Raw genomic sequence first — 27,501 nt, 5'->3', positions numbered from 1 at the left:
GTTCTGAAGGGTGAATGACTCCCTGGAGTCACTGGTCACCACGCTGGACTGACACTTGAGCCACAGGGTAATTAGGGCCGCAGTCTCGGTGTAACATGGTTCCACAGTTCCTCCCTGTTGCACCATCTGCCAGAACTTCACTCATCCTCCCGCTGAAGTTTGAGTTCATCCCTCCACTGCTTTTCAGAGATGACATACAGCTAGTGTGACGGAATTGGCTCTCTTTTTTTTTTCCAATTATTTTATTTGAGTGAACTTTACAGCATCGGCCCCGCCTCTGTGATGGTGGCACCAAGCAGTGGCTCAGAGAAGAGGTGGGTTCCACCCACTGGTCCCTGCCACCCTGGCTCTCTGCTAGGGGTCCAAGTGCTGGGAGGAATGGTCATGGACATTCAGCTTGGCCTAGTCCTCCAGCTGTGGGGACAGTTTAAGGCAGTTCCAGGCACTAGTCAGGCCACAGAGAGGCAGGTCCTGGGTTGAAGGCCCCACATGGAGAGGAACTGTAGTCTGAGAACTGGGGCCTCTGACTGGCTGGCTTCATGTCCCACAGTGCGCCCACTGGCTCTGGACCCCAAGCGGGGGCTCAAACCCTGCGGGCCTCTGCTCTACCTATCTTTCCTGTCAATGAAGCAGAGGTGTTTCCTTGGCAAATTCCCCACTGAAGTCCATTTCCAAGTAGCTTTAGAGGATCTGAGCCTGGCTTTGGGCTCCATGTCCCCTTACCTGACCTTTGACCTGTCCCAGCTGAGTCCTGGCTCAGACTGTCACTTCAGCATATGCTAGGCTGTCACAGGCACCCCATCTGCCCTTATCCACACCATCAGGCTGCCCTCACTCCTGCAGACCCGCTGCCTTGTATGACCACACCTGACCGGGTCCCGGGTCATGCATGGCCCCAGTCCCTCAGGCTCTCCATTAGTTACTTTTCTCTCAGGAGCTGGGGGCACAAGGTGTGTCCACCTAGATGTCCTGCCAGTCCTCTAGAAGGTGGCACAGGCTGCGGACAGATCATGCAAGTGTTCCTAGTGGAGGGGCTGTGAGGCACCTTCTGACTTCAGGATTAGTCTCATTCAGCCATCCTCAGCACTGCCTCCTGCAGGTTGCTGGGCTGCGAATAGCAGGGCTCCAAGGGGCTCAGGTGGCTACGTGCATCACAGGTAATCCCACAGGCTTAATCCCATGGACATGGCTGGAAATGGCCAGTGAGGACAGACAGAAAAGGAAGCTTCAGGGTGATGTTTGGGTGCAGGACGGCTGTGGTAGGCAGAGGCACAGGCCAGGCATCCTGGACAGGGTGGGCACTGAACATGAACCCCAGAATGCTACCAGGTGAGGGAAGCCGAATATCAAATTTAATAATAGTAGACCAAATGCTATATCAGGAAATGAGGGTGGCTTAATACACACTGAAGGTCCCCTTGTGGCACTAAGGCATTCCCTAAGAGTCAACAGTGTTCTTAGTTTGTATTAACTGAATCCCTCCCTCCTGAGATAAGCATAAAGAGGAACTTGGCCTTATCTGTAAAAGACTTCACCATTATCCTTCGTTTTTGTTTTGTACTTCCCTATGATTTTACTTTGTTTACCTTCCTTATGATTCTTAATAAATACTCAGAGAAGCATAGCTTGGGGCCTTCAGTCATGGGGGACAGCTGGCCCCCTGTTTTTCATGCTCTCTGTTCTATATCATTCCTGGTAGTTTGTCTCATTATTAATAATTATAAAAATACTTTACCCTCAGTCTGCAACATTCTGGCACCCAAACAGGGACTAGGCGGTGGGTTTTCTTTGGATAAGGTGGTGGTTTCTCTTTCTCTTTCTTTCGAGCACACACCAGGAACCGAAAGGGAATTCGCTCAGGGTAAGTGAAACTTTCGGGAAAATTAAAGACAGGATCATGAGAGAATCTTCACTCCTTGGAAGTTAAGGATAAAATTAGAAAAAAATTCATGAGGATTCTCTCACCCCTCGAAGGACAAAGCCGAGGGAAGAATTAGAAAATATTTCCTGGGAAGTACCCCACCCTCTGTCTGAAGTGAACGACTTAAAAGGTCAGGGGTAGAAGTTAAAAAAGGAGTCCTGGGGAACAGCTCTTCCTCTGAAGCTCAGTATACTACATTAATTAAAGAGTTACTTAAATGCTCAGAGGTGAAGTAAGAGAAAAGTAATTTTTGCAGTTGTTTCAGTATGTACAAAAACACTATCGCTGGTTTAAAGTGGTAAATAAAGTGCAGTTAAATTTAAAAACTGGCAAAATGTTGTGCAAGCTTTACGAAAAGCACATCAAAAAAGAGAACAGACTCCTATTAATTTTTGGCCAGTAAGAGGCTGGGCTCTATGAGAACTGTGGCATCAGGATTGGTGGAAGATCTATTAACAATCTGCGTTATGCAGATGACACAACCCTGCTTGCTGAAACTGAGGAGGACCTCATGCACTTGCTGCAGAGGGTCAAGGACTGCAGCCTTCAGTATGGACTGAGGCTCAATGTCAAGAAGACAAAGATTCTCACCACTGGACCAATCGGTAGCATCAGGATGGATGGTGAAGAGATTGAGATTGTTCACAGCTTCAGTTTGCTCGGCTCCACAGTCAACACTCTTGGCACCAGCAGCCAGGAAATCAAAAAACGTATTGCGATGGGAAAGTCTGCTGTTAGGGACCTCTCTAAAGTACTCAAGAGCAACTGTGTCTCTCTGGAGACTAAGGTGCGCCTGATACAGGCCATGGTCTTTGCAATCACTTGTTATGCATCAGAGAGTTGGACAATGACTAGGGAGGACAGAAGGAGAATTGATGCCTTTGACCTGTGGTGCTGAAGAAGAATATTGAGGATACCATGGATTGCTAGGAAAACAAACAGATTTGTCCTGGAGAGGGTTAAACCGGGTGGTTCCTTGGAGGCAAGGATTCTGGGGCTTCATCTGACATACTTTGGGCATGTTGCAAGGAGGGACGGGTCCTTGGAGAGGGACATCACGCTTGGGAGGGTGGAGGGACAGCGCAGGGGGGGAAGACCCTCTATGAGATGGATTGATTCAGTGACTAGGGTAATTGGGATGGGTGTGTCGGAGGCAGTGCGATTGGCACAGGATAGAGCAGGGTTTAGGGCTGTTGTGCATAGGGTCGCTATGAGTCGCGACTCAATGGCACATAACAACAACAACAAGAGCTTTGAAAAGAATAATAAAAAAGTCTGTGCAGGATTGTACTAATAAAAAAAATTTGCAAGGAAAGATGGCTGAATCTTTGCACAAATCTGAATTAAGTAATGTTACATCAAAAGAGGTTAAAGCTGAAGGGGATAAACAGTTTTTGTCAACTTTCAAAAGAGCTTATCAAAAGGGAGATGTGATTCCTGTTTCAGTTTGGTTACTGTGTGATTTGATCTCTTTGGAGATGTCTGAAGAATTAGAAAAATCCTCTTCAGAAGAGAGTGATAGTGAATCTGATACAAAGGAGGATGAATTTCCTCCACCTCCAACTCCGGAAGAATTGAGCGATATACTTTAGGATGATAGTCCTTATGAGAAATTAAGTAAACACGTTTTGGAACTTTCTAATAAAATAGACAAATTGGGCTCTTGTAATGAGATATATTATCAAAGTAAAAATACAGTTCCAGCAGCAGCAGCCGTTCCAGATTCTACGTTATTTAATGATATGAATCATGCTCTGGTGGAAGTGACTACTTTTAAGAAGTCTTTAACAGTAATGTCCAGGGCTTTGCAACAGGCAAAGCAAGATGATTTATCTAATTGGGGGAAAGGAGCTTCTGTATTTCCAGTTACAATTCAGGATATGCCTCCTGATCACGAATATCCCCAAGGTTATCAATTGTATCAACACCAGTCATTATAAGACAAAGAATTAAAGCAAGCCATAGTTGCTTATGGTATGCATTCTGCTTATGTAAGGGGCATATTACAAGGAATAGCTACAGAATTTAGATTAATTCCTTACGATTGGGAGTCCATGGTCAGGACGGTTTTGGAATCTGGAGCATATTTACAGTTTAGAACTTGGTGGACTGATGAAGCTACAAATATGGAGAGGATTAATTTATCTAGAAATCCTCCTGTTAATGTTACTGCTGATCAGTTGTTGGGGAGAGGACAATGGCTTGGAGTACGAGCTCAACTACAATATGATGATGCGGTGATTGTACAAGTAAGGCTTTGCTGTATGCAAACCTGGGATAAAGTAGAAATCTCAGGAAAGGGAGATGAAGCCTTTATCAGAACAACACAATCTGAAAATGAAAAATATACTGATTTTCTATCTAGATTAAAGATGCAATTGATAGAGCAGTTTCTCAACCTGAGGTTCGTGAGCTTTTGTTGAAAACTTTAGCATATGAAGATGCTAATTCTGAATGTCAAAAGGCTATTAGACCATTGAAGACTCAGAACGCCTCCATGGATGAATATATATGTGCTTGTACGGACATTGGAGCTAGTTCTTATCAAGCCAATCTAAAAGCTGCTGCTTTAAAAGGAAATTTAAATCTGTCTCAAACTAAATGCTACAATTGTGGAAAATTAGGACATTTGAAAAGAGATTGTCAGAAAGAAAGAAGGGAGAATAAAAAATCTAGGCCTTCAGTCAGGAGAACTGCTGGTCCCCTGTTTTTCACGCTCTCTGTTCTACATCATTCCTGGTAGTCTCTCTCATTATTAATAATTACAAAAATACTTTACCCTCAGTCTGCAACAACCAGGGGCATGTAGTCGGTGGTGAGCCTATGCGGGATCCTGAGCCTGTGCAATGTCAGTAGACTCCCAGCTCGGGAGTGCAGACTGGAAGACTGCTCCTAGGCCAACAGATGGCCATGCTGGGTGGCTGAGGACAGAGGGCCCACAGTGGGGAGAGCAGTTCTGTGAAATGGGCATAGGTCACAGGACCAAAGAGGTCTCTGAGCCTGGAAGTAGTGACCCTGATCACCTGGGTGCATTCTGGCCACACCACACGAGGTCAACATGGTGCCCTCCCCACGAGTGATGAGGGCATGCCCCACCTCTGCCCCCACACGGCGGGGACCCCGCAGACTGAGGGTCTCCCTGGAGCAGGCTCAACCAGGACTGGAGCAGTTCCAACGGTCTGCACCACTCCGGTGCTGAAAGGGGCTGTCGGGATAGACAGGTGGGATGCGTGAGGGGCGGTGGGAGAGGCAGCGGGGCAGGCGTGCAAGGCGCACCAGCCATGGGCTCCGGGGCCAGCTCTCTGCACCGGCCAGCAATGCCACCTGCTGGACAGACACCTGTGCGGCGGCGACCACAGCAGGCTCAGGGTCTCTCTGCAGCTGCCCCAGGTCTGTAGTCACAGAGCAGGAAGGAAGGCTCAGGCAGGGTCTGGGTACCATGTCTGCCCCCCCAGCCCTCAGCAGACACGGGGAGTCAGGTACTTACCCCTGAACAAGGAGTCCAGCTGGTCCTGGCTGACTCCGCTGGGTTGGGCGTGATGGGCGAGGAAGCCTGGAGGCAAGGTGAACTCGTGAGTGCAGCCCAGCAGGGAGGGCAGGGGGAGCCGGAGAGGTGCAGGGCTCAGCCCAGGCCTCACCTAGGAGCACAACAGCTGCCAGGCGCAGGGGCCCCTGCGGGCTGCGAAGGTAGCCTTGGGTCTGGCTCAGGAAGCTGGGCACTTGGCTTGGATAGCGCTGAATCTGAGGATACAAGTCATCATGCAGGACAGGAGGGCAGCCCTGGGAGGTCAAGGTGCCCCAGGAGAACCTGAGGTTGGTCCTCCAGAGGGGCCCCCAGGCCCTGGAGCCTTAAATATGCTGTGCAGAGCCTGATGGTCAAGCTGAACTAGGGGCGGGGACTGACTACCACTGGTTCAGGAGGGCAGGTCATCTGACGCCTCTACACACTGCCCTTCCCACCTCACATCCCAACACACACACTGACCAGGCAGTGGCAGACCCGGCTCAAAGCCTGGGGGCTGTCGTAGTGGGCCACGGTCACTACCTCCTCCAGCAGGCCCCAGCGCAAGGCCTGGTCACAGCGAGCCAGGGTCCACTCTGAGCTCTAGGAAAGGAGATGGGGCAGGAAGTGGGACGTGGAGACAACCGAGGTGAGAGTGGGGGGTGGGGCTGGAGGTGGAGTTTGGAGACTGCTCATGAGTCCAGGGGCCAAGGCCCTGCAGCTCGTGACCTGCAGTCCTAGGGTATCCTGGGTACAGAGTTGTTAGGTACAGAAGGGCGGCCCCGGAAGAGGCTGACCTCGGCAGCGTCCTGGCTTGGGTCGTGCAGGCGAAGCAGCAGGGGGACCAGACTCTGCAGCACCAGCTTCCGCAAGGGGCCATGGAGCCCCACCCGGAGCCCTCCCCGGCCCCTCCGTACCAGCGTCCCCAGGAGCCCGACTGCTGAGGCTCGAACCGAGTCCCGGGCCTGTGGGAGAGGACAGACAGTGGACTCGGGGCACGCGAAGAGGCAGGAGAGGGCGGGAGAGGACTCAGGTCCTGAAGTGTGACCAAGGCGTGCTCTGCAGAGCTAAGGGCAAGAGGGGGCAGCAGAGGCTGCGCAAGGGCCGAGGGGGTTCCCGGAACCACTCGGGCCTGGCGCATTGACAGCGTACTCACATCGTCCAGCAGCGGCGGGAGCCGGGGCCGCAACTCAGTGCTGAGCAGCCGCACAGGCGCCCGTGGCCGCAGCAGGAGCCTCCGCAGTGCGCCCAGCCCTGCGCCCACAAGCCGCGTATCGCCCTCGCCAAGGGCGCGCAAGAGCGCAGGAAGCAGCGTGTTCACGTGTCGCACCTGCAGGGGATGTGAGCTGTGACTCGTGGGCGGGGCCCCAGACACCACCCCTCGCCCTGCCTAGCCACGCCCCTCACCTTCCCTTGGTTCAGCGCCAGGTGGCCCAGGCCCAGCAGGCCCAGCCAGCGCACTGTGGGCTCAGGGTCCCCCTGCCAGGCACGAAGCCGCTCCAGGATGGCCTTCTCCCCCAGCAGCCGCGTCGTGGGCGGGCTCTGCAGCAGCTGGGCGGGAGAGACGAGTCAGCACCTCCCTGGTCTGCACACCCATCCTGGACGCCTGGACCAGAAGGGGAGTGGGCTCACCCCGGTGAAGAAGGCCATGGCCGTGAGGCGTTGTGTGTCATTGGCGCTGCGCAGACACGGAAGTAAATCGGCAAAGAGACCTCGCAGATGGTGGTCAGCGTGGGCCACCATGGCGCTGTGGGGGAACAGGAGAGGCTCTTGTCCCCGCTTGGGACATTACCTCGCGAAGCACCCCCAGGAACACTCTCAGGTGGTCCCCAGCCCCTGCCCACCTTCCCCCTCACCTGGCTAGCAGCAGGACGCCCTCCAGGTGCGTGTGGGCGCCCACCAGCCTCCGCCAGCCTCCTGCCTGCTCCATGCACGTGACCACCATGCGGCCGCCGTCCCCCGTGAGAAGGGCCTTCAGGGCCTCCACCACACAGCTGGATGCGGAGATGAGCGGTGGGGACGAGGAGACACCTAGCTCGCACCCCCCGGCTCGCGCCCCCCCCCGCCCCCCCCCCCCCGCCTTGGTGCCCGCACTCACCTGGCGTGACTCTGTGGGGGTCCTTTCTGAGACAGGACCCAAACTTTGGGGGTGTCAGAGGAGTGAGCACCTCGGGCTAACTCATGCAGCTGCGTGACGAGCGCCAGCAGGAGGTGCGGGTAGAAGCCACGGGTGGCTCCCACGCAGCCAGACACAGCCAGCATCTCCCCGAGGGCACGTGTGGCCTGCGAACAAGTGGCCTGCTGAGGCTGCGGCGTGCAGAGGGGCCACAGCCTCAGACACGCCTGAGACACCCCAGCCCCTGCAGCCGGGCGGTGCCCTCATCTGCAGGCATCCACCTACCGCCAGTGGCCCCTGGTTGTGCCCCGTTGTGCCCTTCAGTGCCCACAGCAGCTGTACCAGCACCTGCCCGTTCACGCGCTGGTTCCGACTCAAGCTGCGCCACAGCTCGGCCACTGCCCTGGAGTACAGGGGCGGTGAGACAAAGATCCCAGCAGAGGGTAGGATGAGGGTCACTGTTACCCCCAGAAGAGTGTGTTCATTCCAGCACCCGGTGCCCAGAATCTTCTAAAAACTAAATGAGCAGTAACAGCAGCCCTTACACTGAGCCAGCGCTCTGGGAGTGCTGGGAATTCCAAAAATCACCCCAAGAATGAAGCAGCAAAGCCCAAGGCACTTTGGGGGCGAGTTGGCAGAAGCAGCCCAGCTCCCCACCATGGCCCACCTAGGTGCTGAAGACAGGTGGGGAGTGTTTGGGATGGGCAGGGAGGGAGGAAGTGGGCTCTGTCCCTGCACCCCTGTCATCAGGACCAACCAGGAACAGGAAAGAAGCTGCGTGGGGCCTACGCCAATGAGGCAAAGGTGGGCGGTTACCGGTCTAGGGGCAATGAACGCGGCAGGAGCGCACACACCACGTCCTGTGCGTGCTCCAGGGCCAAAGCGCTGAGCACCCGCAGGGCTGCCCGCCGAGGCCGCCCCTCCGCCAGGCTGGGCACCTGGGCCAGCAGTCCGCGCACCAAAGTGTGCACCTGGGGCAAAGGGGCACACATCAGCCCTGGGCCCTGACCTCAGCTTCCCCCCAGAGCTGGTGAGTGCCGCATGCTTGGAGGACAAAAGGCAGCTCAAGGAGGGGAGGGCTGGACTGACCTGATCCTCCAGCCGCTCCCCTCGGGCCTCCAGGGCTGAGGATAGGGTGAGCGCTGTTGTCTGGGTTCCAGAAAAGCCAGCCTCCTCCAGGCAGGCAGCCATATACAATGCCAGATCAGCTAGGGCCCCCTCTTCCTGAGGACTCTGGGGGTGCTAGAACAAGCTTCCATGGGATCTTTGAAGTCCCCAAGCCTCCCTCTCCCAACTCTGCCCCCACCCCCACACATACCTTCCCCTAGTTTCTGGCTTAGTTCAAACTCTTCCACTACACCCCAACTCGGCATCCCTCACCTTACCCTACTCCTGCTCCAATACCTTCTGCAGGGTCAGTGTGACCCCATAAGAAACTCTGAGCCCCCAGGCTGAGCTGCAGCCTCCCTTCCCCCTCTCACCTGGTGGGCTCCCTCAGGGAAACACTCCTGACCGTGGGCAGGGGGGCAGGGCTCACTGCCCTCGGTGAGGATGTCTGTGCTCCTTGGCTCAGGCTCAGAGGCGGGAGCGGGGACCTGGGCTCGTGGTTCAGGTTCCCGTGACTCCATCTGGGTGACTGGGGGAAGGGGTGCTGGAGGCTGCTCCCGGCTTGTCCGAATGCCTTCTGCCAGTGCTGTCAGGGTCAGGGCCCCAACAGGGGCCCCCCGGCCCCACATGCCCCCAGCTATGGCTGCCCCTGACTCTGAGCTGCTCCCCAAGGCCTGCCCAGCAGCACCTGCCTGCTTTGGCAACTTTGGCCACTCCTGGAAGTCATGCCCTGGCCTGACCTAGAAGCAGGTGGGACCTCAGACAGGTGTGGTGCGTGCCTGCGTGAGCGTATGCGTTGTGTGCTTGGGGGCTGGGTGCTCTGCAGAGGTGTCCCCAGGCAAGGTACCTCCCTGCAGGAAGTGGCTTCCGAAGGGCTCTCTGGTCCAGGCTACTGGGGACAAGTTTGGGAGGGGCAAGATTCTGGGCCTTGGTGAGGACACAGAGAGGGACCCTGGCCCAAGTTCTTCCTGGTGTGGGACCCCTTGTAGACATGAACAACCCCAGGAGGCACTGGAAGCTGCCATGGCAGAGCTGGCCCAGCCTGACTCAACCTCAAGGTAGCCATCAGGCCCAGTTCTAGGGGTGGGGCTGCTTGACTCCCCACATTCCATGCCCTGCTGGCATCCCAGAGATATTTCAGGGAGTTGTCACCACCCTAGGGTGGGGTCAGGACATCATTGTGGTGGCTGGGCCACCAGAGGTCCCAGAGAAGCCTGTGCAAGTGTCCCCATCCTGGTGGAGCCCTTGGGTCCTGGAGGGCCAGGAAGATGCTCTTGGGAGCTAGTGACCTTCCTCAGGGGCTGTGTGTGTATGCACGCATGTGTCTCTGCCTCCCCTGGGGCTGGCCCCATGGGGCCTCTGCCCCAAATCCTACCCTCCACCCCCTGCTAGCACCATAGCAGGCATAACCCCAGGGGAGCCGGCTGAGCCAGTTGGGCTGAATACCTGGACAGGAGGAAGTGCTCCGGGAAGCACCCCCAAACACTTGACACCCTGACGCTTTGCTTTGCCTGTGCTTCCTCTTGCCCTCCATCTCCTGCTGAGCCCAGCAAGCCCACCCCTGCTGGCAGTCCGGGGCTCAAGTTGCCAAAGCAGCCAGAAATCCGGGATTCACTTGTCCACAGAAGGGGCTGCTGGTGCAGGAGCTGGGACCTCATACACTAGGGCACAGACCTGGGGAGAGGGGGCAGGAGACCCTTAGGGAGGTGAGCTGGGTCAGTGGAGTTGAGACTACAGCAGTCAGAGGGGCAATCTGAGCCTTTCCTACTTGGTTAGGACACCTGTCTGATCCCACTGGCCTCCTCCAGCCCGGGCAGCAGAGCCTGAGGCAGGTGCCACACCCCCGGCCCCACACTCTAGCACCCAGACCACTCTGTGGCACCCTACCTTCCCTAGCCTCTGGCCCGGCTCCCCGCCCCGCCCCAGCCTCTGGCCCGGCTCCCCCTCTAACAGAGGTCTGTAGATACCTGACCCTTCATTGAGCACCAGAGCCCTTGGCCTCCCACAGCCCTGCTCCCCACCCCGCCTCTGACAGAGGCACACTGCATGGATGAGACATGAGGCAATCTTGGGCCTCGGCACAGAGTGGCCGTAAAGTCTGGTGGGCAGTGGTGTCCCTGACCCCTGATGACCCTGGGAGAATAGCAGGGGGACAAATGACTCGGACACATGGTGGTGATGTGTAATGTTGACTCATGTTACATTGAGGCCATCTTCGCCTTTGGACTCTCACTGCTGGTCTTGCGTCCTCAGCCTGTCCACCAGGGCCTGCAGCTGCTCAGACAATGCCACCTACAGGGGTGATAGTGATGGGGCTGTGGAAGCGGGTGGTCGGCTGGGGGAGGGGCTGGAACAAGGCTGTGCTCACCTGGTACGGCTCCGGGTTCTGCAGGCGCTTGTGGGCTGGGCTGAGGCGGCTCAGGGACAGCTGGGCCAAGGCTCTGGACTCAGCCAGAGAGGGGAGGGGCTTACACAGCTGGAGGAAGTGGAAGGGAAGGGTTCAGAGGCTGGAGGACGGATGAGGGGAGGGGCTCACACAGCTGGAGGAGAGGGGAGGGGCTCACACAGCTGGAGGAAGTGGAAGGGAAGGGTTCAGAGGCTGGAGGACGAGGGGAGGGGCTCACACAGCTGGAGGACGGATGAGGGGAGGGGCTCACACAGCTGGAGGAGAGGGGAGGGGCTCACACAGCTGGAGGAGAGGGGAGGGGCTTACACAGCTGGAGGAAGTGGAAGGGAAGGGTTCAGAGGCTGGAGGACGAGGGGAGGGGCTCACACAGCCGGAGAAGGAGGGGAGAAGCTCTGAGAGTGACTTAGGGTCAAAATCAAGGCTAGCATTCAGAGTGAAGGTTAGGACTGAGGGGTGAGAAATGGCCACCTGTCCCTGCTGGACACAGAGCTGCAGCAGTGGCTCCACGTGGGCTGGCCTCACGGTCTGCGGCTCCTGGGCCCCCTTCTGCCACACTTTGAGCTCCCGCCCAGCCTGAGGTGGTGGTTCATCCGCCAGCTGCAGCAAGTCCAACAGCAGGGACCCTGTGGGGAGCTGAGGATGAAGCTGGGGCTGGGGCCTTGCAGAAGACAATGGGTGAGGTGGGCAGGCCTCACCGTCAGTGTCCAGGAGCCGGAAGGCGGCCTTGCTTCCGGGTAGAGTCTGCTTCTCAGCCTCCTCTGTCAGCTTCATCCGGGGCTGGCCCCCCACTGCCACCAGCTGTGAGGAGTACGTGCTGACTGGCTGGACCTGCTGCCTCCAGGGCCTCCCCACCACCGAGGACCCAGATTCTGGCCTCACCTTGTACACACAGCCGAGGGAAGGCTGCCGTGGGCAGGTGACCAAGCTAGTGCCAATGCCGATGACATTCACCTCACTGCCCTGCACAGGAGAGGGGAGGGCAGCTCAGCCAGATTCCGGGGGGCCCCAGGCCCCCGCAGCCACCCTCCAGCCTGTCCCCACCTCGTTGGTCAGTCGGACCAGCTGTTCCTCATCAATGTTGTTGCTAACAGTGATGGGCACTGACTCCAGCCAAGGCACCTGGAAACTGAGGCAGGTGGGTGGGATCTGGGCACAGCCTGACGCCCTAGTCCCTTGCCTTCCTCACAGAGCCCCTAGGTAATCCCAACCCAAGCCCCACTCTGATCACCCCTCTAGGCCTCCAATGAGATTCCTTACCCAGATGAGGCAGACCCTGCCCAGGTACTCACTGCGCTGCAGTGGTGCGTAAGACCCCTCGGACCGCCTGGGCCTGCTGAAGCAGGTCACCACTATCCAGCCGCACGCCCACGGCTTGGTAGCCCAGCTGCCCCAGAGCTAAGGCAACGGCCAGGAAGTTGGGGAGACCGCTTCTGCAGGCAGAACCCGGGTGAGGGACTACAGTCAGTCCTGCCCAGCCCACCCTGGCAGCAAGCCTCACCTCTGCACGCTGTATGAGTCCAGCAGGCCCTGGAAGGACCGAGGGAAGGCCAGGGCGTAGGCCACAAAGGCCGCACGCTCCCCACGGTGTGGCACCTGCACCCCCAGTTCCAAGTGGGCACACACAGGCTCCAGCCATGCCTCCACACGGGTGGCCAGGTTCATCGCGGAGCCCTCACCACTGGCAGGGGCCAACATCTGTGGCAAAAGCTTTGAGGTCAAGGGAACTGGGGCACCTCAGGCTGAGGGACTGGGCAAGGTTTCCATGGTCTGAGGACCCCGCCAGGCCGCCTGCCCCTCCTCTGGGGAAGCCTTCAACTCTGGTCTGCTCTATGGTTACTGACCGGGCTAGGGGGCACCTCGGTGCCTGAAAAGGAAGTGATGAAGGAGTGCGCCAGCGTCCCGCCCACGGGCACACCCCGCAGCTGGCCAGCCAAGACATTGCTGCTGCCATCAAAGCCTGGGTAGAGGAGTCAAGAGGGCTGGGGGAACTTGAGGTGGAAGGGTGGGCTTCCTCCCCCAGCCGGCCTCCCTCCCCGGCTCGCACCACCCAGGTAGCTGTAGGTGGAGGCTGTGAGCCCGCCATCAGGGCCCTGGGCGCGACGCAGCCCCATCTCCAGCAACCGCTTCTCAGGTCCCGCAATCAAGCGAAGCCGTGCTGCGTTGGTGGCGACGAGGCTGCAGAGAGGAAGGGACCCAAGGAGACCCAAGGTGAGGTCATGAAGCCAAGGCCTACCCGCTTCCACCAGACCCCACCGGGAGCAGAATCCGCCCTCCCCCCCAGGGACTCGCACCTTTGGAGAGCTGAGGACCATGCCACCCAAAGCGCCATTCACCAAGCCCCCCCTCCCATGGAGACCCAACCCCAAAACACCATGGCAAAGCCCCGCCCCCCCCCCACCAAGGAGCCGCCTCAGGTCCGCCCCCTGCGCCCCACTCCCAGTGCTCTGAGCTCCGCCCCGAAAACACACACTCAGCACCCGCCCATTCTGAGCCAGGTGGCCAGGTCCATGGGGGCGTACCCAGCAGGGCACCCCATCTCGCCAGAGCCCCACCTGGCATAGCTGACCATGCAGAGCAGAGGTGTCTCCAGGAGCTGCACCAGGAGAAGCGGCCCTGACACCTGGAGCAGCGGCACCTGTGGGAACAGTCACCCTGGGCTGATCCCCCGGGAATGCTGTCACTCCTGGCAGGGCCTCTGGGACACCCCATTTCAGTCCACACTTACTCCTGGGAAGGCGAGGGATCCCTCGGGCAGGGCCCGCACCGTCACCCCGGAGCAGTCCAGGGACCGCAGGTGCGCAAAGAAGGCGGGCTCCGTGTCCGGAGGCAGCACCGAAGCCAGAAACTGCACGTCTGAGGCGACAGGGACTTGGGTGAGGCGGGCGGGTGGGCAGCTGGCCTGGCAGGGCTGGGGCGGGCCGGTGGCTACCTGTGTCCCGCAGGTGGAAGGTGCGCAGGAAGCGCACGCAGTCGCGCAGCCCCGCAGCCAGTACAAAGGCGCCTCCGAAAGGGCAGCAGCGGAAGTACAGCTCGAACTCGGCGACGTCGTGCGCGCGGCCGGCTCGCCAGTAGCCCAACGCCATGGTGACCTGGTACAGGTCCGTGAGCAGTGGCCGTGCGGCCGCGCGGCCCTCCGGATCGGGGTCCAGCTCTGTGTCCCGTGCCGCTGCCATCCCGGTGCCCGCGGACTCTGGCTGCCCCACCCGCTCCGCGTGATGCGCCCCAGCCAGTGGCTGTGCCTGGCCCGCCTCGCCCCGCCCCTGGGGTTTGAGCAAGTTCTCCAAGGCCTCCCCGCCAGCTCCAGCTCGGGTTTCCCAGGCTCTGGGACCTCCGCGCCTAAGCCCGTTGCGCAACGCTGGGGAAAACGGACTCAGGACTTCGGCAAACAGGCTGATTAGAGGGTGGGGCCAACTTGGAAGTGATCTCTCCCGAGGTGAACGGTACAGGTACAGGACAATCTGTGGGCCTTCAACAGGACCTTGACACCCTGGAAGGGGAGCTGCTTGCTCTGGGCCTTAGCCCTCCCCAGCCTGCGTCCCCACACCATGGCACGAGGACAGTGGCCACCCTGTGGCTGCAGGGAGCCTCCCCTAGACTGTGTCCTCATCCCCTGGCAGAGGCGACACTTGCCAAGCAGTCCACCACATTGCCTTGATTCAGGAAGGAGCTGGCCCAGGGAAGGTGACTGGCCTTCCCCACTCAGCATCAGGAAGCTTGGACTGAAGTTTTGACCAGGGCAATGGCTTCTGCATCCCAGAACCCCCAGGGAGTCTTCCAGTGCTCAAGTAACCATCATCAGGGCTGTGGCCTTGCCAGTTTTATCCCATAGGAAGCAGCCCCACCCACTTTATCACCAGTTGGCAGGCCAAGGGCTACCAGACCAGAAGGGGTGCTGGAGGCCAGCTCAGAGCAGTATTGGAGGAGGGGTACACGCACCCTCAAGGGCACCATCTGCACTCTGATGACCCCACAGTGGAAGGGGTGGACTCGGCCCCTTTCTCAGGAGGGAAGAAGGCCCCCTCCTCCAAGGACCAGCAAGCAGCTGAGAGCCGGGGGCAGATGCTCCCGTGGACTCACCCAAGAAAGGTGAGTCCTCCCCGAGAGATAAAGGACCTCCAGACAGAGAGGGCACACAGGCTGGCACAGGTCAGAACTAAATTCAGAGCGGTCACCAGTGAGCCCATTATCACACAGGGGAAATGGGACCATGGTAACCATGCCTCCAGGTCAGAAGCTGTTTTCTGGCATAAACTACCTGAATGGGTGCCAAGTCACCACAGGTGGGGATGAGGGGGCTGGAGTTGCAGGAAGAGGACCTACATGGGGGCGGTTCTAATGGGCACACCAGCTGCCCACAGGTAGGGGTACTGGGAGAGGGCCCTGGCACCCCAGAGGAAGGTGAGCCAGGAGCCTGGCCAAGGTCAGGGACATCAACACAGGAGCCAGCGTGCGGACACAGTCTTTATTGGGCAGCAGGCCCGAATTCACGCACATGCTTCTCAGCTCAGATCTTGTTGAAAGCCGCAATGTCGACACTCTGTACCTGAGGAGGAGAATGAGGGTCAGCAAGTGGGCTTCCTGCACACCCTGCCCGCTCCCCCAGCCTGAGCCCTGCCTAGCTTGGGACTCACGTGCTCCTCAAACTTGGTGATCTCCTCCTCGAGCAGGTCGGTGCCAACCTTGTCGTCCTCCACCACACACTGGATCTGCAGCTTGCGGATGCCGTAGCCCACTGGCACCAGCTTGGAGGCCCCCCAGGTCAGCCCGTCCAGTTGGATGGAGCGCACGCAGGCCTCCAGTTGGGCCATGTCTGTCTCATCGTCCCACTGTGGGTGGGAGAGGAGAGATGCTGGTCAGTGTCTTTGGGGGGTGTATCTCGTCCACCGTGACATGTATTTCTTAGGGACCTCCCTGCAGCCCCCTCCCACTCCAGCTGCTCAGCACCGCACTCACGGGCTTGACATCCAGCAGGATGGATGACTTGGCCACAAGCACGGGCTTCTTAGCCTTTTTCTCGGCATACTGCCTTAGCCGTTCCTCCCGCAAGCGGGCTGCCTCCTTGTCCTCCTCCTCCTCGTCACTGCCAAACAGGTCGATGTCATTATCTTCGTCATCCTCTGCTGGTGTGGCTGCTTTCTTGGCTGGGGGATCCACTTGGCGCATGGGAGACACGTGCTGCATGGGGGATGGCTACTGAGGGTCTGGACCAGGCCACAGTGCACTGGGCAGTCCAGGGACCATGGTCCAGCAGTCAGGCTAGCCTCCACACAGGCCTGACCTGGCCGGGCTGGTCAGAAGCGGGATGCGGGAGCCCCTGGGCACTCCGACCTGCATGGCCAGCAAGCAACCTCGGGCTCACCTGGGTCTGCGGGGCCGTGGCACGGTGGGTGGGTGAGTTCTTTTCCAGCACGCTCAGCCGGGCCTCCAGCTTGGAAAAGGCTTGCTGCAGGTCCTGCACCACTGTGGGGGCCGCAGTGTATCAGTGGATGGGGAGGTGGTCCAAGGGGGACCAGTGGGAATGGGCTGGGGCAAGAGTCCTGGGAGGGTGGGGACAGGGCATCCCGCAGACCCTCACCATTGCGCAGGCTCTGGTTCTCCACCTCCAGGCTGGCGATGCGCACAAGCAGCTCGCTGTGGTCCCCTCCAGGTCCACTGGATCCCCCAGTGCTCTGCAAGGGAGGGGCAGTGAGGACCCAGCCTCCAGGCTTGGTGCTAGGTCCCCTTCACGTGCGTCCTGCAGAGCCAAAGCTGGGTGCAGGGACTGTCACTCACGCTCCCCAACTACGGACAGACACCTGGCTATATGGGCTGTCTGAGAAGGTCCAACGAGAGACCACAGTGACAGATGCGCCCCTCAGCACAGAGGAGAACTTCTAGTGCCTGGGACAAACTGGCCTGGGGCCTCAGAGAGGCTGGGCAGCACTGCCAGGAGCTGGAAACAAGAGGGAGTGCTGCTGAGGCCAGGAGCAAGAGGGGCTGTTCATGCAGGCGAGATTGCAAAAGGGGCCATCCATGCAGACGACCAGAGCCCACACCTTCCCATCCATGCAAATGACCAGAGCCCACACCTTCCCATCCATGCAGATGCCCAGAGCTCTCACCTTCACGCACAGGCCCTCCAGCAGGCCCACCCTCATGTACACAAGCCAACAAGCCCATTCTTGACATGTTGCTAATAAGTGTGCAGCAAGCCCTGGCGGCCACGGCCCCTGCCCTGTTATCCTGGGCAACCTGCAGGCTGAGGTTGTGACCTCTTGTCCAGATGCTGCCCAGCCCTCACTGAGTGGCTCATGCCCACCCACTAGGGTGTCTGAGGATGGAGACGCTGGCACAGCACCTGGTCACCGTGATGTTCTAGTAAAGACTGAGCCCAACCCTACCCTAGTATATCCTGGTCACCACCTGAACTCTGACACCATCCCTCGTCAGACCTTCAACGATGATAAAAATGAAGCCGTGCACAAGCCCCGCCCCCACGTCTACCAGTGATGTGCTGGGTCCACCAGGTGAGAGCCCCACCAGGTAAGAGTCATAAGACTCCTGCCTCCAGCCAGCACCTCCCCGGGCCCTCTGTTGTGGAGGAAGACACCATGGGGCCCTGGGCCCCACTCTGCTAGAGCTCCCTGGGGGTCTCAGAAAGCAGCGCTGGGTCCAGCACCCCATCCCCATGGTGTCCTGCAGTCCTCTGGGACACAGGGCTCCCTGAGTCTCTACTGAGTGCTACCACTTGCTCTAGCCTGGCTGGGCCAGCAAGACCCTTCTAGTGCCCAAGGTCAAAGTGTAACCACCTGCCTGGAGCAAAGACAAGGGAGTAGTAGCTGGCCCAACATAGCTAGGGCCTTGGGAAGTGGGTGGACAGCAGGGTGATAGCCCTGGAGAGGGGCAACCTATAGGCTGTACCTGCCCCCTTGAGCTGCAGAGCAGGACCACTGGTCAATACTGGGCACCCAAAGTGGTGTCTGGCTCCTTAAGCAGCCAGTACAGTGACGGCTCCCAGAGGTGGTACAGTCGTCCCTGGGGCCCAGGAGCACACAGTGTGAACAATGAGCTGCTCACTCAGATGTCCCCCCCCTATCACAGGGTGCGTGCAAAAGGCCAGGGGGTCAGAGAAAGCAATGCAAAGATGGACAGAGTCAGGGAGGGGCGGGGGCCCCTGCCAAGGGACGCTGCAGCTTCCAGAAGCTCAGGACCGAGGGGTATGGAGTCTCCATCAGAGCCCAGAAAACAGCACTTGGCAGCGGCCCTCAGCCTAAAAGCTCAGCCCTCAGAGCCTGCCATGGCTCAAAATGCTGCCTGTGCACGTTTTCAGGCCCCGTGGCCTGGCATGGGAGAGGCTGTGGCTGTGAAACACCTGTAAGGTGGCAGCCTCAGGCAGGGCACAGGTGAGGACCCTGCCTAGGCCACCCTGCCCAGGCTGATAGTAAAACGTAGGCACACACCTCTGCCCAGTACCGCACACGTACCCTTCTAGAGAACATCAAGCCGCCTTGGTGGGATCATGGATGGAAATGTGGCCCTCACAGAGCTGCAGGAGCCTCAGAGGAGGAGGCCTGGGCCCCGGGGACTGGAGAGAGGGCATGGGCACCAAGCAAAGCACCCCAGCCTGACTGCTTCAAGTTAAGTGCCAGAAAAAGGTGGGGTGAGAGAAGGAACATGGTCCACTGGGACCCAAGGGAAGCTACCTTGGGGAGCTCTCAGCCTGTCTCAACCTCTAACCATGGCCGATAGGCCGACAGGAGTGTGGGGTCTGTGGGGAGAGCAGGGCTGGAGCCAGAGTGGAGCGAGCTGCACAGGGAAGACGCTGGAGAAGCCTGTAGTCTAACATGGTCAAATGCCTGGGACACACAGGAGACCGACATGCCCCCGACCTCAGAAGGAAAGGGACCCAGAGAAGATGGAGAGGATGGCTCTGGGTGCCCCTAGGTCGGTTCCACCTCCCAGTGACCCTGTGCACCCCAGACACTACAATCACAGTGCAGGCAGAAAAACCACACAACAGTGTGGAGACGTGACCTCAGAGCTGGGAACTGCCACACGCAGGCAGCTAAGGCGTGTGGCTGGGTTACGAGAGTCGGGCAGGACACCCTTCTCTTCTGCTTTGTCCTGTGGAGGGGGAGAGCCTGCTCGTTGTTTTCTGGGAGCAAATAATGGATTTAGTTTCACAGGCCCTCAAGTTGGACCACAGAGCCCCCCCTATCCTCCACCTGGTAGGGGTGTCATGGAGCTGGTAGTGGGCTAGGCTGAGATCTGGGCTGAAATCATGCGGGGTGGGGGGGCATTCTGTGATAAGAAGCCTCTACAGCTCCTAGCAGTGTCCACGTTCAGGCACCAAGGCATGAGCTGTGTGACAGAGAAGCCGGCCTGGGGGGCAGAGGCAGAAGCCGGCCTGGGAGGCAGAGCCATGGCAGGGTCCCTGCACAACAGTTAGGGGTGAGGCTGACCGGGTAAGGCTAGCACTCTCTCTGGTGCTGCCACAGGGACATGGCCACTCGGAGCCCACGTGGCTCCCGGCCTGCAGAACTGTCAGGACCTTTCTCGAGTGCTTCGTAACAGCAAGGGGGAGTTGACCCTGCCCCCTAAGCGTCCTGGAGGAAGGCAGGCGAGGCAGGGCCTGTGTCTGCTGGTGTCTGACATTCCTGGTCACCCAGGAAAATGTCCACGCGCTCCAGGGCAGGCCAGCATGAGTGGGTGTAGATGTTATACTTCACAGTACCCCATGGGAGCCGTACCCCATCTGTTGGGGGGGCTAAGGAGAGACCACCACCCAGAACAGCACGTCTGAGGCAGGAGCAAGCAGGGGGAGGGACCTCCCAGGTAAGGTCTGCAATCTGCAAGGTGCTAGAGCACAGGGACGTGCCTGCCGTGGGGTATGGGCGCGGCTCGGTCAGAGCAGGACACTCCAGGGACCCAGCAGCAGGTGACCAGGCGAGCTACAAAGGTGCTCCACAAGTCTGCCTGGCCTGGAGGCCAGAGGGCCGAACCCCTCATCCCTCCTCTGTGCGTCCCCCGGCAGACCTGCCACAGCCGGGGCGTACTCACCCCCGCCAGGGATTTCTGGATGTTTTCCCGAGCTCGCGCGATGTCCCGGAGGATCACGCTGGCACCGTTCTCCTGCAACAGTGCAGACAGAACCAGGGCTGTCCCCCCACCAGGAAAAAAAGGAATTAAAACACAAAACAGCCGCTTTCCACAAAGCGTGCAAGCAGGAGGGAGCAGAGTGGAGGAGGCTGGCGACAGTGAGCAGTGAAGGATGGACGTGGTCCGTGAGTCACCCTGAGGCCCAGCAGCGGCCACCACGAGCAAGCCCAGCGGTCGGGAGTGATGGACAGTGCTCGGGGTGGTGGGCGGCCCTGGGCTGGGCTCAGTCAGTCACCCATGGTGTGGGGTGCGGGGGCCCAGGACTTACCTGGCGGGACGAGCTGGCCATCGGCCCATTCATCTGCTCGTAGAACTTGCGTTCAGCATCATCATACTTGAACTTGTCGAACCAGACCTTCTCGCGCATGAGGAAGTTCGTGGCCATTTTCCTGCCAGGGTAGGAGGGGAGGTGAAGTCAGCAGGGCAGGAAAGCCCTGCCTACCCACTTCAGGCCGACACCCCACCAGCGGGCAGTCTACAACATGCGGCAGCAGGGACAGACACCCACCCACCAGCCCTCCCTGCTGCTCATGGGAGCCCTTGGGGGTCACCATGAGACCCCGTGTCCGGCTCTGTTCTGAGGTCCAGGAGGAGCTACCTGGAAGAGGGAGTCAGGGCCCTTGACCAAAGGTGGGGACCAGATGGAGGACAGGAAGCTCCACCTGGACCACAGGCCTGCAAAAATGCCCCCAGGCCTGGCCTCAGGAAAGCCCAGTGTCTGAGGGCCCTATCCCACCCATGTCCACACTTGGCAGCCACACCCACAGCCCCCTATCCTCAAGCAGGCCCTTTGCTCACAGAAAACAGCCTCTTGTAAGCCAAGATGACACAGCACGGGTCCATCACTATTTGGCGAGTAAGCCCTGAACCCCGTGTGATGCCCAAGGTGACCACAAGTGAATGAGAATGGCTTGGGATCTGGCGGACCGTACTCCAGACCAGTGGTCAGTAAGCCCAGCTCACGTTCCCATTTCTGCAGACCACCTCTTGCCCATGTGGCCTTCACCACTCCAAAATTCACACTTTGCCCCTCACAAGCCGGTCAACGTCTGCTACAGGCCACCCCCTCACAGCCACCCATGCTCACCTCCCTCGCCCCCTCCTCAGGCCCACCAGAACCCAGGGTTCAGGTCTTTGAACAGCCACTTTTGCCACCTACCCAGGATGCCACCCAGACCGAATCCACCCCAGTCGGGTCAGTGAGCCCAAGCCACCACCTCAGGGACCCAGGGAGTCCGGCAGGCACCATACATCCCTGGTGGACCTGAGGCCACACAGTGTCATCTGCCCCACTGACTGTGGCCAAGTCTTGATGGCCTCCAGCACCAAGACAGTCACCCACCCTGGTGGGCACATGGACAAGTGGGAGCTGGCCATGTGCTGACTGTCCCAGATGCTCCGATGAACAACGGATACGAGAGGGGCCCTTCCACACTTCATCTCCCCAGCCCGGGATCCTGGGCCACCCTCCCTGCTGAGAGTGGGGCTCAGCAATGTGGTGTGGTGAGGGGGCTGCCTGCCCTGTGCTGACCCCCTGCCCCCACCTCTCCACAGCCCCAAGTCTGCCCTTGCCCTATTGTTCTGTGACACTGGCCAGGCCCAGGGTGCCCTGGGGAGGAACGGCGACTCAGCATGGTTTCCTACTTGGGCCTCAGGCTGGACACGGACGGGCTGGAGCGGGGAGCAGGGCGGTGGCCCAGGGAAGCCTCCAGGCGCCAGGCCATGCGCAGTGCCTCGGCAGCGTGGTGGCGGCACTCGGCACTGTCGAAGGCGGGCTTGCTGAGCCAGGGCGCCTCCGAGTCTTTGTGCAAGAAGTACCCGTAGGCCGGGGCCGGTGGCGCCTCCCCGTCTGGCCGCCGTGGCCCTACCCTCTTGGGCCCCACAGGGTTGCGGCTGCGTCTGTCCCTGCGGCCACGCCGGGCACCCTCGCTGTGGCCAGCTCGCTCCTGCAGGCGCACCTTGCCCGGGGGGTGGCCGTCAAACAGGGCCTCATAGAAGCCCCGCTCGGCCGCATCGTACTGTGGCTTCTCCAGCCACACCTCTCGGACCAGTGCATGCAGGCTGCCCAGGGGCGGCTGGCTGTTGGTGGGTGGGCTGGGCTGGCGGGCCAGGGTCAGGGCCAGGGCCGAGACGGCAGAACTCTGGCCTGTGTCAGGGGGGCCCTGTGCGCTGAGACCCTCTGAGGCCAGCAGCAGGGCCTGAGACCACTCCACAAACAGCCGCTCGGCCTGGTCGAAAGACGACTTGTTGACCCAGATGCCCCAGGTCACATGGTGGCAGGCCACCTGGCTGCCATGGGTACAGGGGACCCGCAGGGACAGCGTGGGCTGGGCAGCTGCGTCGGCCAGCCTCTGGCGGTAGGTGCTCTCTGCCTGGTCGAAAAGTGGTTTGTCCAGCCACACGTGGTCAGCTGAGAGGCCCACGAGGGCCAGGTCGGCCTGGCCGAGCCAGCTCCGGGGGGAGCGCTTCCTCTTCTTCTGCAGAGGCCCCTTCCCAGAGCGGCCCTTCTGTGGGTCTGTGTGGCTGCTGGCGTCCGGTGCCTCCGCCTGGCGGTTGCGGGCGTCCGGTGCCTCCGCCTGGCGCCTGCTGGCATCCAGTACCTCCACCTGGCTGGCCTCCTCCCAGCCGGGCCCGTTCACGGCGCCCTCGGCCGGCAGCTGCGGGGTGCAGGCGGCGCGGGCAGCGTCCACATGCTTGTGTTTGTCCTCCCACACGGTCTCCAGGGCGCAGGAGGCCTTGCTGCTCCTCATCTTCCAGTGCAGCCGTGAAAAGCAAGAACAAGAGGGCAGTTGCTATACGGCGGCCCAGCGTGAGCCTCTGACCCCTCGCCCTCCTCCTCTGCTCAGCCAGGGCTGGGGGACCGGGAGGGGTCACTTCTTCGAGGGGTTCTGTGCAAGGGCTTGAAAGGCAAATCCACACGGGCCACTGAGCAAAGCAGAGCATGCACGTGTGGGTGCACAGCCTCTCCTAAAATCTTACTGCTGACCTGCACTCGGCCCTCCCACAGGCGCCACAGACACCCCTGTCCCATGGACCCTGCCCACACAGCTGCCAGGTGACCAACAAGCGGCTGTCAGTCTAAGCGTATTTACGAGGGGCAGGCTCATGCTAAGAAGGTCATTCACCAGAAGTCAAACATGACTGGACATCCTGGGCGCTGGCAGGCACAGAAAATGTGCTCTCCAAGGAGCTAGGGACCCCTAAAGGGGGCGGCCCCTGCACATGCCCACCCACCCAACCCCCGAGCCTGTGAGGACAGGTCCAGAAGCAAGGTCTGCAGGCTGAGAAACAGGCCACCCCCGCGCCTCAGCTCCACTCGGGGTGTGACAGAGTACACCCCCATGGGGACGGCCTCTGAACAGACGTCTCGATGTCCAGCTGACTGGGGTTCCTAGCCCGAGTGTGCCCAGGAACGGCTGGAGTGCAGGTGGCTCCTTCTCCTTTAACGGAGAGCGGCCTGCTGGGGCAGGGCACACCACTGACAGAGGCCGTGGGCTGGTCCATGTCATGTCCCTTCCTGTAGCCCCTATGACCCTTCGCTACCCCCAAAGACCTGGCTCCAACTGTCCTCATGGGATCCCTCAGCTGTCACATTCCAGACGGTGTTCAGAGTGGGCCACTCCTCCCGCCCCCCACAGCTGTCCCCAGCTCACCAAGGTCCAGTGCCCAAGCAGAGGCAAGGAGAACGCAGACAGGGGCCCAGGAGGCTGGACATTGTGACATCACTCACTGGCCTGGGGGGCCAGAGTTCACTGGGGGCTCAGGGCTGTCTGTCTCCTGCCCTGCAGGGGGACCCCACAGTTGCGTAGGGTTCTCAGCCCTTCTAGCCTCCTTGGGAGGGGACAGCCAGAGCTCCGTAGGACAGGAGCTGGTGGTATGGGAGGCAGAGGTCCTGCTGCCATGGGGACAGAAGCTGGGAGTGTCAGGCAGTGGTGTCTGGCCCCATGTGACAGAGCACGGACAGAGTGTGGGTCCCCTGACTCCAACACAGAGAACACGGGGTGGAGGACCGTGGTACTTACTTTGACCATGGGCTCCTTGGGCAGCAGGAAGGAAAAGCAGCCAGGTTAGAGGGAGAAGGCAGGGGCTCTCAGACAGGGGCGAGGTTGCTACACCTCTGGGAGTTCTCGATCCCATGCCCACCCAGTGGACCACCCTCCTGCAGGGCAGTCCTGTGTCACAGGCAAACCACAGCCCGGTTCAAGACATCAACTTTCACACGCTTATACTGGAGATGGGTTCTAGCCCATTTACAGACAAAAACAGGCCAGAGGTGCACACACCTGCCCCAGATCCGGATGACCAGCTCAAGGAACTGAAGTCCCCAGGCCAGCCCACATACCTAGGACAGGTCCCCCCAGGCCAGGTCAGCCCAGCCCAGCCAGGCTCAAGGGACCTGCCTCTTCCCCGCCCCCACAATCACAAGAGTAGCATCGCCCAAGCCCTGCTCCTCCGTCCACTCCACACTGCTCAGGACGTGGAGGCCTGGACACCAGCACATAGGCAAGAAGGTGGTGTGCGGCCACTGAGGGGTCCTCACGGAGACTATGAGCACCTGCCCCTACCCAGTCCCCCCCCCCCCCCAATCCGGTGAGAGCAAATCTACATCCGTGCACTCCCAGGAGACACACCAGGAGCTCCAGGAAGAATGCCACAAGATGCTGAGCCAGCCCACCAGGTCAGGCCACAGCAGGACAGGCCCCAGGGCATAATGAGGGAGTTCTGTGAGCAGCGGCAGGAGACCCAGGACCACAGCCGCATCTCCCCAGGAACACTACCCCTGCCCAGCGGGAAGGAGCCAAGAGCCTCTCCTGCTTCTCCATCACCCCCTCCCAGGGTCACACCCCTGGTCACATCCTGGTGCAGGAGAATGTGAACAGTAGGAACCAAGAGTCCCTGACCAGTGAAGAGGATGAGCTCTGTACTTCTCCTGGCGACCACCACAGCCTGTCACAGGAGTGTCTCGCAAGAGGAATGCACCCGGCCGCCGCCAGGTAGATGCCAGATTCCAGGTGTGCGCAGGTGATGGACCACTACAAGTGGAGGCCAAGGGCATGACAGCAGTCTTCCAGGGACACTCCGGGCTACAGGGTTTCAAGTCCACAGCCAGAGGGCTGGACCGCCACAGCAGAGGGCTCTGGAGGGCCTGTCCAGAAGGCTCAGCCTGCTCTGCCCTGCACACCACCTATTGTCTGGACATGCCTTGGTGGGTGGCTCATGTCCCTGGGACCCTGGAGCAACACAACAAGCATGTTCCCACCCAAGAGTCAAGCTTAAGGTCAGGGGACACGAGGTCTGCAACCCGCTGGGTCTGTGCCACCTGCTGCCACAGCAGCCCCCAGCTCTGAGCGGGCTGGCATGGCCAGGTCAGTGTGTTCAGCACAGCCTCCCAGCAGCCACTCCAAGTGGGAAGCAAGGGAACCTGGAGTGAGGCCAGTGCTGAGTCGCAGCCTTCTCGCTCTGACAGTCCTGCAGATGTAATGACCCTGCATAAGAGTGACCCCTAGTGTCCTCTCGCTGGGAGCCTCATAGCCCTGGCCCCCATCAGCAGCTCTCCTGCTCGAGCCCCTCTTTGGGGCTGGGGAGGTGTGCCCCAACGTTCCAGCCACTATGTTCAGACCCATCTGAACTTCCCTTAAATCAGTTCTGTTTTGACCTCAGCTAGAACCACCACCCACTGCATCCTGCCCACTCCCTCCTCTGGACTGAGCTCTCGCAACTTGAAGATAGCTGGAGACACAGGCTCAACACTGGTGCCCTCCCATCAGACACACATTGTATAAAGGACATGTAAGAGCCCAGTCAACACCAAGTGTCATGGCCTCCCCAAAACCTAGGACCTGCAAACAGCACCCACAGGAGTGCCTGTCCTTAAAACAAACTTCAAGTGGCCAGCCTCAAGAAGTCCCCGTCCAGAGTGTGTGCCTAACCCCACAGCTGTCCTCCAAGGAAGCCCCTTCCCTAGGTGCCTCCTGGGGGGGTGGGCACCGACCACGAGCTCTGCAGGTGTGTACCTACTGTCCTCTCACTCTACTGAAGTACAGGTGTGGCCACCTGGTACAGGTGAGCCATCAAATCAAAGCCCATTCACGGTGACATGCCCCACTTTCAGCTCATATCTGGGCCCACAGGCGAGAACACAACAGGTCAAGTCAGAGGTCAAAGGCGGAGGAGCCTTGGTACAAGGGTTCACCCGGCCAGTTCTCTGCCATACTGTCCTCCTGAACTGCGTGCAAGAAGCTCTTCGCTGATCGGATGCGGCCTCCCCAAAACTTGTCGCCATAAGCAGCCTCTTCGGGCGACCCCCGTCCAGCGGCGACCCACCCACCCACCCACCCCCGCCGGCTAGAGCACAAGCCTGCCCCTTCCAAGACCTGTCACAGCAGCTCTGCCGGAACCCGTCCCCCACCGAGAGGCCATGCGCTTTGCATGACCCACATCTTTCATGCTTTCCCGCGGCTATGCCGGGCGAATGCAAGCCCGAGGCCCGGGCAAGAGCTGGCGGAGGTGCCCGGTGGCAGGGTCAGCAGCGCGGCCGGCCGCGCAGGAGCCACGTGGACGCCGCGAGCCGCTCGGCCCGCAGCGCTGGGGCTGGCACGCTGTGGGCATCTGCGTCGGTCCCCAGTGGCGCGGGGCCCAGCCGCCCTGCCCCTGCCCTCGGCTAATCCTGCGCGAGCAGCACTCGGGGCGGTGGCGCAGTACTCACACGCCTGCCAAGGACGCAGCGACCACGACGCGAGCGCCCGACGCACGGCTTTGAGGAAAGGGAGGGCCGCCCAGGCGGCGCACGGGAAATGAAGGACTGGGTCCTACCACTCGCCGCTGGCCGGGGACGTGGGGACAGCGCCCTCACGCACAGCCCACTTCGCCGTTAGGCCCCGCGCCACGACACCCCACAACAGGACACACATTAGACAGACGGCACAGGCCCACTCAACCAGTGCTCTCGGGGGCAGGCCGAAGAGACGCGCTCGCGGTCCTCCGCCTTCCGGCGCCCCTGCAGCCAGTGGCCTCTCCGGGCTGGGCGGGGTTCTCCGACGAGCTGCTCGAGCCGGGGACCCTCGCCAGGCCCGCAACGCGCAGGCGCTGCCCCGGCGTGGGCTGGGCCGATCCCGGCGCATGCGCCCCGGCCACGCCGCGCTCACAAACCGGCGAGACAAAAGGGAGGGTCCGGCGACCTGCCCCGCCCCGCGCCAGCGCCCGGCACGCTCAAACCTATGGCTTTCATGCCCGGGCCGCTGCCTGCGGCGCGATGCACCCCGCGGACTCCCCGAGCGGCCCCGGCCCGTGCCCCGCGCCGCGCCGAGCCC

The 27,501-nt window shown here is 60.2% G+C and overlaps 4 protein-coding genes across 7 annotated transcripts in view; 1 reads left to right on the top strand and 3 right to left on the bottom strand.

Annotated features, from left to right (window-relative positions):
• Positions 1-5,071: 5,071 nt before the first annotated feature.
• MROH6 (maestro heat-like repeat family member 6) lies at positions 5,072-9,758 on the bottom strand. Its single transcript, XM_006879432.1, has 15 exons — positions 9,699-9,758; positions 9,021-9,386; positions 8,629-8,772; positions 8,356-8,510; positions 7,825-7,942; positions 7,522-7,706; positions 7,280-7,417; positions 7,056-7,170; positions 6,831-6,974; positions 6,580-6,753; positions 6,221-6,388; positions 5,907-6,026; positions 5,560-5,662; positions 5,409-5,474; positions 5,072-5,313 (listed from the first exon to the last, which is right to left on the bottom strand). Exons 1-15 carry the CDS (start codon positions 9,756-9,758, stop codon positions 5,072-5,074), a joined length of 2,298 nt encoding a protein of 765 aa, XP_006879494.1.
• Positions 9,759-10,875: 1,117 nt separating this feature from the next.
• On the bottom strand, positions 10,876-14,187 carry NAPRT1 (nicotinate phosphoribosyltransferase domain containing 1). The gene is made up of 13 exons (XM_006879431.1): positions 13,983-14,187; positions 13,779-13,906; positions 13,606-13,688; positions 13,098-13,228; positions 12,895-13,010; positions 12,552-12,748; positions 12,343-12,483; positions 12,095-12,179; positions 11,933-12,013; positions 11,749-11,851; positions 11,522-11,676; positions 11,015-11,122; positions 10,876-10,938 (listed from the first exon to the last, which is right to left on the bottom strand). The coding sequence occupies exons 1-13, from the start codon at positions 14,134-14,136 to the stop codon at positions 10,876-10,878; spliced, it is 1,545 nt and encodes a 514-aa protein (XP_006879493.1). The 5' UTR covers positions 14,137-14,187.
• Positions 14,188-15,557: 1,370 nt separating this feature from the next.
• On the bottom strand, positions 15,558-26,917 carry EEF1D (eukaryotic translation elongation factor 1 delta (guanine nucleotide exchange protein)). Of its 4 annotated transcripts, none has more exons than XM_006879250.1 (9): positions 22,807-22,993; positions 21,836-22,731; positions 20,460-20,580; positions 20,076-20,164; positions 16,629-16,720; positions 16,413-16,513; positions 16,007-16,228; positions 15,685-15,879; positions 15,558-15,596 (listed from the first exon to the last, which is right to left on the bottom strand). In XM_006879250.1, the coding sequence occupies exons 1-9, from the start codon at positions 22,939-22,941 to the stop codon at positions 15,558-15,560; spliced, it is 1,890 nt and encodes a 629-aa protein (XP_006879312.1). In that variant the 5' UTR covers positions 22,942-22,993. The 4 variants fall into 4 exon arrangements, with proteins under 4 accessions (XP_006879312.1, XP_006879311.1, XP_006879314.1 ...); XM_006879249.1 differs by having other exon boundaries at positions 20,460-20,583; positions 21,836-22,737; positions 22,798-22,941; XM_006879252.1 differs by lacking the exons at positions 21,836-22,731; positions 22,807-22,993 and adding an exon at positions 26,898-26,917.
• Positions 26,918-27,310: 393 nt separating this feature from the next.
• Positions 27,311-27,501, top strand: part of TIGD5 (tigger transposable element derived 5) — a 2,255-nt gene continuing 2,064 nt past the window's right edge. Inside the window, exon 1 of the mRNA XM_006879430.1 lies at positions 27,311-27,478. Within this exon, the coding sequence (XP_006879492.1) occupies positions 27,311-27,478 (168 nt within the window). The remainder of the gene's footprint in view (positions 27,479-27,501) is intronic.

The sequence above is a fragment of the Elephantulus edwardii genome, unplaced genomic scaffold (assembly GCF_000299155.1).
Source record: "Elephantulus edwardii isolate Elephantulus edwardi_28Jun2011 unplaced genomic scaffold, EleEdw1.0 scaffold00003, whole genome shotgun sequence".
In the NCBI taxonomy this organism is placed as follows: Eukaryota; Metazoa; Chordata; class Mammalia; order Macroscelidea; family Macroscelididae; genus Elephantulus; species Elephantulus edwardii.
Note: the sequence above shows the minus strand (reverse complement) of the source record. Positions and strands in the feature narration are given on the sequence as shown.